Raw genomic sequence first — 12500 nt, 5'->3', positions numbered from 1 at the left:
TTCGGGGCTGCTGATTGGCCCAGACAGCGGTCAGTCAGGCGGTGGGCGGAGCCTGAAGGACTGTCGGTGTTTTTCAGCGGAGCTGCAGAGAGAAGAAGAGAAGAAAAGAAAACCTGAGAAAGTTCAGTATCTTCACGCTTTTTCCCTGCAGGAGGAGAAACAGAAGTGAAGACGAACGAGAAAAAGAAGAAGAAGAAGAAGAAGAAGAAGAAGAAGAAGAAGAAGAAGAAGAAGAAGAAGAAGAAGAAGTTTGTGGAGATAAAACAAAGTTCTGTTTTCTGAGGATTTTTTTCTTCAAGAAATTTACTGAAGAGTAAAAAGGATTTACACCTTCAGACAGACAGGTACTGACTGAGAGACAGACAGTTACTCACAGACAGACAGACAGTTACTGAGAGACAGACATTTACTGACTGAGAGACAGACATTTACTGAGAGACAGACAGACAGTTACTGACTGAGAGACAGACAGTTACTGAGAGACAGACAGACAGTTACTGACTGAGAGACAGACAGTTACTGAGAGACAGACAGACAGTTACTGAGAGACAGACAGTTACTGACTGACAGACAGACAGACAGTTACTGACTGAGAGACAGACAGTTACCGAGAGACAGACAGACAGTTACTGACTGAGAGACAGACAGACAGTTACTGACTGAGAGACAGACAGACAGTTACTGAGAGACAGACAGTTACTGACTGACAGACAGACAGTTACTGACTGAGAGACAGACAGACAGTTACTGACTGAGAGACAGACAGACAGTTACTGACTGAGAGACAGACAGTTACCGAGAGACAGACAGACAGTTACTGACTGAGAGACAGACAGTTACCGAGAGACAGACAGACAGTTACTGACTGAGAGACAGACAGTTACTGAGAGACAGACAGTTACTGAATGAGAGACAGACAGTTACTGAGAGACAGACAGTTACTGAATGAGAGACAGACAGTTACTGAGAGACAGACAGTTACTGACTGAGAGACAGACAGTTACTGAGAGACAGACAGACAGACAGACAGTTACTGACTGAGAGACAGACAGTTACTGACAGACAGACAGTTACTGACTGACAGACAGACAGTTACTGAGAGACAGACAGACAGACAGACAGTTACTGACTGAGAGACAGACAGTTACTGACTGACAGACAGACAGTTACTGAGAGACAGACAGTTACCGAGAGACAGACAGACAGTTACTGACTGAGAGACAGACAGTTACTGAGAGACAGACAGTTACCGAGAGACAGACAGACAGTTACTGACTGAGAGACAGACAGTTACTGAGAGACAGACAGTTACTGAGAGACAGACAGACAGTTACTGAGAGACAGACAGACAGACAGACAGACAGTTACTGAGAGACAGACAGACAGTTACTGAGAGACAGACAGACAGACAGACAGACAGTTACTGAGAGACAGACAGACAGTTACTGAGAGACAGACAGACAGACAGTTACTGAGAGACAGACAGACAGTTACTGAGAGACAGACAGTTAGTGACAGACAGACAGACAGTTAGTGACAGACAGACAGGCAGTTACTGAGAGACAGACAGTTACTGAGAGACAGACAGACAGTTAGTGAGAGACAGACAGACAGTCAGTGACAGACAGACAGACAGTCAGTGAGAGACAGACAGACAGACAGTGAGAGACAGACAGACAGTTACTGAGAGACAGACAGACAGTCAGTGAGAGACAGACAGCTCTCCAGAGTGTGCTGGGTCTCTACCTGTCTGTCTCTCCGTGTCTCGGAGTGGAGGATGGCACCGGGGCGTGTCGCCGCTCTCTGCCGGGTTCGCAGCTCCTCCGGCGGGCTCAGGAAGCTCTGACAGCCCGCTGCTGGATCTGGATCTGGATTTAAACCGTGGTGGACTGAGGTGGGTCCAGGATGTCCTCGGACCTGGCTGCAGGTGTGGTCTTCAGGGTTCTGCTGCCCCTCAGTTTGACTGCAGGTAAGATGACATGATTGATCTCCAGGTCACATGATCCAGCTTTCATTTATTCTGATAAATGTTTTCAGGTTTTTAACGACTCATTTTTTGGACGTTTTTGCTGCAATTTGGTGAAATTTTAAGAAACAACAGTAAAAGTGTTGAGTTGGTTTAACTGGTCATCAGATGTTGTGTATTTATGTTCATACATAGATGCTGTTTTTAATAATTGAGACTCTTGTGTGTCAAACAATAAATCAACATGTGAAGTTATTTCAGTCCTTCGCTGACAGGCGGCTGTTTCTGTTCATTCTCAGGACGTTTCTGTGAAACCTTTCAGTGATTTGTTAGAATACAGGAAACGTGATGTGAACTAAACCAGTTTGTATCAAACTCTCAGTGAAACGTTAAATATCTGCAGAAGCTGCTCCCGTTCATTCATCAATCTCTCTCCTAATAATCAATTCATGGTTTTAGTTGTTTATCAGATGTGAATCTGAGTCACTTCTCTGTTGTTTTATATGATCACTTAAAGTTTTATAAGATCTATTAAAGACGTGATTGACAGATTAGCCAATAATGAAAATAATAAAGAATCTACAATAATCAATCAGTTCATCAATAATGTGATGATGATGATGAAGGTTTTTCAGTCATTCTACAGGAACATTTATTAAAATCTGACACTTTATTTATTACAAGAGACACAAGCAGTAAAATGCAAACAGCTGGTCAGTGAGTCATGTGATCATTTACAAGCGAGAGAATGAAAAGTCTCATTTTGGATCATTATCATTATTAATATTTATTAAAAAACAACACAGGTTGTAGTTTTACACACTCAGACATGAACAAAAACTAAAGTTTGTTCACTGATGAAGTATTTTAAATAAATATAGTTCCCAGAGCAGCAGCAGTAAACGTGTTTGTGTTGTTGGACTGAAGGTTTGTAAACAACTTCAGTCCAACTGCAGTAAAACTTCATTTTCACCTTTTTCAGATTATTCTGTGCACTCAGGTAAATGTAACCTTTAGTGATGTCACAGGTCAGAGGTCAGTGATGTCACCATCTGTGTCCCAGATGCTTGCTGAGAGGAGTGTGTGTGTGTGTGTGTGTGTGTGTGTGTGTGTGTGTGTGTGTGTGTGGTCGTTGTCATGGTGACACTCACTGCTGTTCAGATCACAGCTTTTAAGATAAGAAATAATTTATTGATCCTAAAGGAAACCAGCACACATCACACACAACAGCAGAATCAAATGAATGAATGCAATGATTATATACATAGTGTATAATGAAATATGATTGATATATATATATACAGTGTATTAATATTGTTATTATTATACATTGTGCATAAAAATAATAATTAGGCTGCATGGTGCAATTCTTAACCAGTGAGGAGTTCACAGTTTCAGTTAAAGTTACAGCCTGAGTTCAGTTTTTAGGTGGAATTTCCCTTTAAACTGCCTCACATTCCTGAGAGAGGAGGAGGTGCCACACACACATACACACACACACACACACACACACACACACATACACACACACACACACATACTCACACACACACACATACTCACACATACACACACACATACATACACGCACACACACATACACGCGCACACACACACACACACACACACACACACACACACACACATACACACACACACACACATACTCACAGCCAGATGTTGTTACCTGAGAAAGTGGAACCAGTGTGTATGTTTTGGGGGGAGGGGAACTTAAACAAGAGGGCGCACTCTTCCTGTCTGCCCCCCACCAAACACACACACTCACACTCACACACAGACACACACACACACACACACACACACACACACACACACTCACACACACACACACTCACACACACACACAAGTATACAGGAACACGTATGTAGGAACACGTATGTAGGAACACGTATACAGGAACACGTATGTAGGAACACGTATGTAGGAACACGTATACAGGAACACGTATGTAGGAACACGCATGCAGGATCACGTATGTAGGAACACGTATGTAGGAACACGTATGTAGGATCACGTATGTAGGAACACGCATGTAGGAACACGTATACAGGAACACGTATGTAGGATCACGTATGTAGGATCACGTATGTAGCAACACGTATGCAGGAACACGTATGTAGGAACACGTATGTAGGAACATGTATGTAGGATTACGTATGTAGGAACATGTATGTAGGAACATGTATGTAGGAACATGTATGTAGGATTACGTATGTAGGAACATGTATGTAGGAACATGTATGTAGGAACATGTATGTAGGATCACGTATGTAGCAACACGTATGCAGGAACACGTATGGAGGAACATGTATGTAGGATTACATATGTAGGAACATGTATGTAGGAACATGTATGTAGGATTACATATGTAGGAACATGTATGTAGGAACATGTATGTAGGATTACATATGTAGCAACATGTATGTAGGAACACGTATGTAGGAACATGTATGCAGGAACACGTATGTAGGAACATGTATGTAGGAACACGTATGTAGCAACATGTATGTAGGATCACGTATGTAGGAACATGTATGTAGGAACACGTATGTAGCAACATGTATGTAGGAACATGTATGTAGGATTACGTATGTAGGAACATGTATGTAGGAACATGTATGTAGGATTACATATGTAGGAACATGTATGTAGGAACATGTATGTAGGATCACGTATGTAGGATCACGTATGTAGCAACACGTATGCAGGAACACGTATGTAGGAACATGTATGTAGGAACATGTATGTAGGAACATGTATGTAGGATCACGTATGTAGGAACATGTATGTAGGAACATGTATGTAGGATTACATATGTAGGAACATGTATGTAGGAACATGTATGTAGGATCACGTATGTAGCAACATGTATGTAGGAACATGTATGTAGGAACATGTATGTAGGATCACGTATGTAGCAACATGTATGTAGGATTACATATGTAGGAACATGTATGTAGGAACATGTATGTAGGATCACGTATGTAGCAACATGTATGTAGGAACACGTATGTAGGAACATGTATGTAGGAACATGTATGTAGGATCACGTATGTAGCAACATGTATGTAGGAACATGTATGTAGGAACATGTATGTAGGAACATGTATGTAGGATCACGTATGTAGCAACATGTATGTAGGAACATGTATGTAGGAACATGTATGTAGGAACATGTATGTAGGATCACGTATGTAGCAACACGTATGTAGGAACATGTATGTAGGAACATGTATGTAGGATCACGTATGTAGCAACACGTATGTAAGAACACGTATGTAGGAACATGTATGTAGGAACATGTATGTAGGATCACGTATGTAGCAACATGGATGTAGGAACACGTATGTAGGAACACGTATGTAGGAACATGTATGTAGGATCACGTATGTAGCAACACGTATGTAGCAACACGTATGTAGCAACATGTATGTAGGATTACATATGTAGGAACATGTATGTAGGATCATGTATGTAGGATCACGTATGTAGCAACATGTATGCAGGAACACGTATGTAGGAACATGTATGTAGGAACATGTATGTAGGATCACGTATGTAGCAACACGTATGTAGCAACATGTATGTAGCAACATGTATGTAGGATTACATATGTAGGAACATGTATGTAGGATCATGTATGTAGGATCACGTATGTAGCAACATGTATGCAGGAACACGTATGTAGGAACATGTATGTAGGAACATGTATGTAGGATCACGTATGTAGCAACACGTATGTAGCAACACGTATGTAGCAACATGTATGTAGGATTACATATGTAGGAACATGTATGTAGGATCATGTATGTAGCAACACGTATGCAGGAACACGTATGTAGGAACATGTATGTAGGAACATGTATGGAGGAACATGTATGTAGGAACATGTATGTAGGAACATGTATGTAGGAACACGTATGGAGGAACTCATGTGTCATATGTACTACACTCAGTCTTATTTTAAGTCTCATCTCGTTCTGGTTTTCATTTTGTGGTTTTAACACTTTTTTTTAAATCAAATGATCAAAACCAAACATATTGACATAAAAATAAGAAAGACAGAAGGAAGAGCGGAGCGGAGGAAGAAATGGGAAATGGATTATTGGTGAAATATAAACCTGTTGCATGAATACATTGATCACAGACGTATGTATTGATGAATTGATTGATTGATTGATGTATTGATGATGTGTTCATGTGTTCACAGCTTGTGTGTTGCGGTATAATGGATTCTCTCTGGTCTACGTCCTCCTGCTGCTGCTGCTGCCGCTGCTGCCTGAACCCTCCGCCTCCCCCCCCACAGGTACCAATACTGATCAATACTCACCCCCCCACAGGTACCAATACTGATCAATACTCACCCCCCCCACAGGTACCAATACTGATCAATACTCACCCCCCCCACAGGTACCAATACTGATCAATACTCACCCCCCCCACAGGTACCAATACTGATCAATACTCACCACCCCCCACAGGTACCAATACTGATCAATTTCACAGTCTCCTGTTCTTCTTGATCTGACTGCAAACAGCAGGGGTCCATGCCATGTGAGTGTGTGTGAGTGTGTGTGTGTGTGTGTGTGTTTGTGTGTGTCACTGGTTCATCCAGTGATCAGTTCTTGGGTTGGTCCCTCAAGTCCTGAAAGTCAAAATCCACAGTGGGATTAAAGTTGGTGGCAGCTCGTCTCTGATTGGCTCTTAGAGGTGAGTTATGATAACCAGTGGTGGGGTCGTTTATCTAGATGGTACCATCAGTTCATACTGGGATGTGAATCGGTCTTCCCATCTTGCTGCTCTTGTAGCTTGAAGGATCAAAGGTGGTTTGGATCAGTGGTCTGGTTTGGTGACCCTGCAGGAGATGAGGGTTCCTTATCTGATCCTTTATGTGTGTAGGAGGTTGTTTAGATGGTCAGTGAGGAGTTTGGGGTTCTCACTTTATGAGCCAGCATTCCTGGGGTGTTTAGGAAAGAGCTGGTCAGTTGTTTAAGGTTTGTGCTGTCTGTAGAAACTTTACCCTGATCATCTTCACCCCACAGCTTCCAGTCTACCAGCACAATTCATACATCAGAACATAGACACATGTGTCATCTCCGCTCCGGGGTTACCTCCATTGAAGTAGGACTGGCAGTTTTTCAGTAAACGAAAGCAGAGTTGTAGTTGTTGTTGTTGTTGTTGTTGCTGTTGTTGTTGTGGAAAAGTCTCATTGACTCCATGTTATCTGAGCTCTGAAGCTACTTGTCAAAAACAGAGATGATGGTGACGTTTAAACCGTCACAGCTGCTTTATATCACATCCTACAAACGCATTTCACACAGCAGCCTGCATGTGTGCGTGTATGTGTGTGTGTGTGTGTGTGTGTGTGTGTGTGTGTGTGTGTGTGTGAGTGCCACATCCAATCCTACTGAGATACACACCAACAACAATGTCATGATAACATGTTATTATATGATGATGTCATCCCTGCTGTGGATTGTCGCTGACTGACACACAGGAACACACATTAACACCAGGAAATAGACCAGACCTGACCTGTCTGTGTGTGTGTGTGTGTGTGTGTGTGTGTTTATTTGTGTGTGTTGCAGCCTGAGGGCACACACACACACACACACACACACGTTGGAGGATCCTTCCTGAGGAAGCTCAGTGAATAGAAAAGGTTGATTCTAAGGGCCTGGAGGTCGTTGCCAAGAGAAGTTGGATCTGTTTCAGCAGGAAGTGATAACTCACTGTATGACATCACATCCTGTTTGTTTGAGAAGACGAGACATGTTATTCATGTAAATGTCTGTGTTGCTTCGTTTCTGACACAATTCTGAAATGACTCTGACGTGTTTCTGACGTGTTTCTGACGTGTTACTGACGTGTTACTGAAGTGCTTCTGACATGTTTCTGACGTGTTTCTGATGTGTTTCTGACGTGTTACTGACGTGTTTCTGACGTGTTACTGACGTGTCTCTGACATGTTTCTGACATGTTTCTGATGTGTTTCTGATGTGTTTCTGAAATGATTCTGACGTGTTTCTGACGTGTTTCTGACGTGTTACTGACGTGTCTCTGACATGTTTCTGACATGTTTCTGACGTGTTTCTGACATGTTTCTGACGTGTTTCTGACGTGTTTCTGACGTGTCTCTGACGTGTTTCTGACGTGTTTCTGACGTGTTTCTGACGTGTTACTGACGTGTTACTGACGTGTCTCTGACGTGTTTCTGACGTGTTTCTGACGTGTTACTGACGTGTTACTGACGTGTCTCTGACGTGTTTCTGACGTGTCTCTGACGTGTCTCTGACATGTTTCTGACGTGTTTCTGACGTGTTTCTGACGTGTTTCTGACGTGTTACTGAAGTGCTTCTGACATGTTTCTGACGTGTTTCTGATGTGTTTCTGACGTGTTACTGACGTGTCTCTGACATGTTTCTGACATGTTTCTGACGTGTCTCTGACATGTTTCTGACATGTTTCTGACGTGTTTCTGACGTGTTTCTGAAATGATTCTGACGTGTTTCTGACGTGTCTCTGACATGTTTCTGACGTGTTTCTGACGTGTCTCTGACATGTTTCTGACGTGTTTCTGACGTGTCTCTGACATGTTTCTGACATGTTTCTGACGTGTTTCTGACTTGTCTCTGACATGTTTCTGACGTGTTTCTGACGTGTCTCTGACATGTTTCTGACGTGTTTCTGACGTGTCTCTGACATGTTTCTGACATGTTTCTGACGTGTTTCTGACGTGTTTCTGAAATGATTCTGACGTGTTTCTGACGTGTTTCTGACGTGTTTCTGACGTGTTTCTGACGTGTCTCTGACATGTTTCTGATGTGTTTCTGGCGTGTTTCTGACGTGTTTCTGACATGTTTCTGACGTGTTTCTGACATGTTTCTGACGTGTTTCTGACGTGTCTCTGACATGTTTCTGGCGTGTTTCTGACGTGTTTCTGATGTGTTTCTGACATGTTTCTGACGTGTTTCTGATGTGTTTCTGACGTGTTTCTGACATGTTTCTGACGTGTTTCTGAAATGATTCTGACGTGTTTCTGACGTGTTTCTGACATGTTTCTGACATGTTTCTGACGTGTTTCTGAATGATTCTGACGTGTTTCTGATGTGTTTCTGACGTGTTTCTGACGTGTTTCTGACGTGTTTCTGAAATGATTCTGGCGTGTTTCTTGACATGTTTCTGACGTGTGTCTGACGTGTGTCTGGCGTGTTTTTGATGTGTTTCTGGCGTGTTTCTGATGTGTTTCTGACGTGCTTCTGATGTGTTTCTGACGTGCTTCTGACGTGTTTCTGAAATGATTCTTGAGTGTTTCTGACATGTTCCTGACGTGTCTCTGGCGTGTTTTTGACGTGTTTCTGATGTGTTACTGACGTGTTTCTGACGTGTTTCTGACGTGTTTCTGACGTGTTTCTGAAATGATTCTGATGTGTTTCTGACATGTTTCTGACATGTTTCTGACATGTTTCTGACGTGTTTCTGAATGATTCTGACGTGTTTCTGATGTGTTTCTGACATGTTTCTGACATGTTTCTGATGTGTTTCTGACGTGTTTCTGACATGATTCTGGCGTGTTTCTTGACATGTTTCTGACGTGTGTCTGGCGTGTTTCTGATGTGTTTCTGGCGTGTTTCTGATGTGTTTCTGACGTGCTTCTGATGTGTTTCTGACGTGCTTCTGACGTGTTTCTGAAATGATTCTTGCGTGTTTCTGACGTGTTCCTGACATGTCTCTGGCGTGTTTTTGACGTGTTTCTGATGTGTTACTGACGTGTTTTTGACGTGTTTCTGATGTGTTTCTGACGTGTTACTGACGTGTTTTTGACGTGTTTCTGACGTGTTTCTGAAATGATTCTGATGTGTTTCTGATGTGTTTCTGAAATGATTCTGATGTGTTTCTGAAATGATTCTTGCGTATTTCTGACGTGTTCCTGACGTGTCTCTGGCGTGTTTTTGACGTGTTTCTGACGTGTTTCTGACGTGTTTCTGACGTGTTTCTGAAATGATTCTGATGTGTTTCTGATGTGTTTCTGAAATGATTCTGATGTGTTTCTGAAATGATTCTTGCGTATTTCTGACGTGTTCCTGACGTGTCTCTGGCGTGTTTTTGACGTGTTTCTGACGTGTTTCTGACGTGTTTCTGACGTGTTTCTGAAATGATTCTGATGTGTTTCTGACATGTTTCTGACGTGTTTCTGAAATGATTCTGACGTGTTTGTGGCGTGTTTCTGACATGTTTCTGGCGTGTTTCTGACATGTTTCTGACGTGTCTCTGACGTGTTTCTGACATGTTTCTGACGTGTTTCTGACGTGTCTCTGACATGTTTCTGACGTGTTTCTGACATGTTTCTGACGTGTTTCTGACATGTTTCTGACGTGTTTCTGACGTGTCTCTGACATGTTTCTGACATGTTTCTGACGTGTTTCTGACGTGTTTCTGACATGTTTCTGGCGTGTTTCTGGCGTGTTTCTGACGTGTCTCTGACATGTTTCTGACGTGTTTCTGACATGTTTCTGACGTGTTTCTGACATGTTTCTGACGTGTTTCTGACGTGTCTCTGACATGTTTCTGATGTGTTTCTGACGTGTTTCTGACGTGTTTCTGACATGTTTCTGGCGTGTTTCTGACGTGTTTCTGACATGTTTCTGACGTGTTTCTGATGTGTTTCTGACGTGTTTCTGACATGTTTCTGACGTGTTTCTGAAATGATTCTGACGTGTTTCTGACGTGTTTCTGACATGTTTCTGACATGTTTCTGACGTGTTTCTGAATGATTCTGACGTGTTTCTGATGTGTTTCTGACATGTTTCTGACGTGTTTCTGACGTGTTTCTGAAATGATTCTGGCGTGTTTCTTGACATGTTTCTGACGTGTCTGACGTGTGTCTGGCGTGTTTCTGATGTGTTTCTGGCGTGTTTCTGATGTGTTTCTGACGTGCTTCTGATGTGTTTCTGACGTGCTTCTGACGTGTTTCTGAAATGATTCTTGCGTGTTTCTGACGTGTTCCTGACGTGTCTCTGGCGTGTTTTTGACGTGTTTCTGATGTGTTACTGACGTGTTTCTGACGTGTTTCTGACATGTTTCTGACGTGTTTCTGACGTGTTTCTGAAATGATTCTGACGTGTTTCTGACGTGTCTCTGACATGTTTCTGACATGTTTCTGACGTGTTTCTGAATGATTCTGACGTGTTTCTGATGTGTTTCTGACGTGTTTCTGACATGTTTCTGACGTGTTTCTGACGTGTTTCTGAAATGATTCTGGCGTGTTTCTTGACATGTTTCTGACGTGTGTCTGGCGTGTTTCTGATGTGTTTCTGGCGTGTTTCTGATGTGTTTCTGACGTGCTTCTGATGTGTTTCTGACGTGCTTCTGACGTGTTTCTGAAATGATTCTTGCGTGTTTCTGACGTGTTCCTGACGTGTCTCTGGCGTGTTTTTGACGTGTTTCTGATGTGTTACTGACGTGTTTCTGACGTGTTTCTGATGTGTTTCTGACGTGTTACTGACGTGTTTTTGACGTGTTTCTGACATGTGACTGACGTGTTTCTGACGTGTTACTGACGTGTTTTTGACGTGTTTCTGACATGTTACTGACGTGTTTCTGACGTGTTTCTGACGTGTTTCTGACGTGTTTCTGACATGTTTCTGGCGTGTTTCTGACATGTTTCTGATGTGTTTCTGACGTGTTTCTGACATGTTACTGACGTGTTTCTGACATGTTTCTGACGTGTTTCTGAAATGATTCTGACGTGTTTCTGACATGTTTCTGACATGTTTCTGACGTGTTTCTGAATGATTCTGACATGTTTCTGATGTGTTTCTGAAATGATTCTGGCGTGTTTCTTGACATGTTTCTGACGTGTGTCTGGCGTGTTTCTGATGTGTTTCTGAAATGATTCTGATGTGTTTCTGAAATGATTCTGATGTGTTTCTGATGTGTTTCTGAAATGATTCTGGCGTGTTTCTTGACATGTTTCTGACGTGTGTCTGGCGTGTTTCTGATGTGTTTCTGGCGTGTTTCTGATGTGTTTCTGACGTGCTTCTGACGTGTTTCTGAAATGATTCTTGCGTGTTTCTGACGTGCTCCTGACGTGTCTCTGGCGTGTTTTTGACGTGTTTCTGACGTGTTACTGACGTGTTTCTGACGTGTTTCTGAAATGATTCTGACGTGTTTCTGATGTGTTTCTGACGTGTTTCTGAAATGATTCTGATGTGTTTCTGACATGTTTCTGGCGTGTTTCTTGACATGTTTCTGACGTGTGTCTGGCGTGTTTCTGATGTGTTTCTGGCGTGTTTCTGATGTGTTTCTGACGTGTTTTTGACGTGTTTCTGACATGTTACTGACGTGTTTCTGACGTGTTTCTGAAATGATTCTGACGTGTTTCTGATGTGTTTCTGACGTGTTTCTGAAATGATTCTGATGTGTTTCTGACATGTTTCTGACGTGTTTCTGAAATGATTCTGACGTGTTTGTGGCGTGTTTCTGACATGTTTCTGGCGTGTTTCTGACATG

General features: G+C 42.3%; 1 protein-coding gene across 1 annotated transcript in view; it reads left to right on the top strand.

Annotated features, from left to right (window-relative positions):
- Positions 1–790: 790 nt before the first annotated feature.
- The window catches only part of LOC137173045 (piezo-type mechanosensitive ion channel component 2-like), a 64706-nt gene continuing 52996 nt past the window's right edge, over positions 791–12500 (top strand). Inside the window, exons 1-2 of the mRNA XM_067577727.1 lie at positions 791–1969; positions 6199–6294. Of these exons, the coding sequence (XP_067433828.1) occupies positions 1906–1969; positions 6199–6294 (160 nt within the window). The 5' untranslated portion in view covers positions 791–1905. The remainder of the gene's footprint in view (positions 1970–6198; positions 6295–12500) is intronic.

The sequence above is a fragment of the Thunnus thynnus genome, chromosome 21 (assembly GCF_963924715.1).
Source record: "Thunnus thynnus chromosome 21, fThuThy2.1, whole genome shotgun sequence".
Taxonomy (NCBI): Eukaryota; Metazoa; Chordata; class Actinopteri; order Scombriformes; family Scombridae; genus Thunnus; species Thunnus thynnus.
The sequence above is the reverse complement of the archived record's forward strand: the minus strand, read 5'-3'. Positions and strand labels throughout refer to the sequence as shown.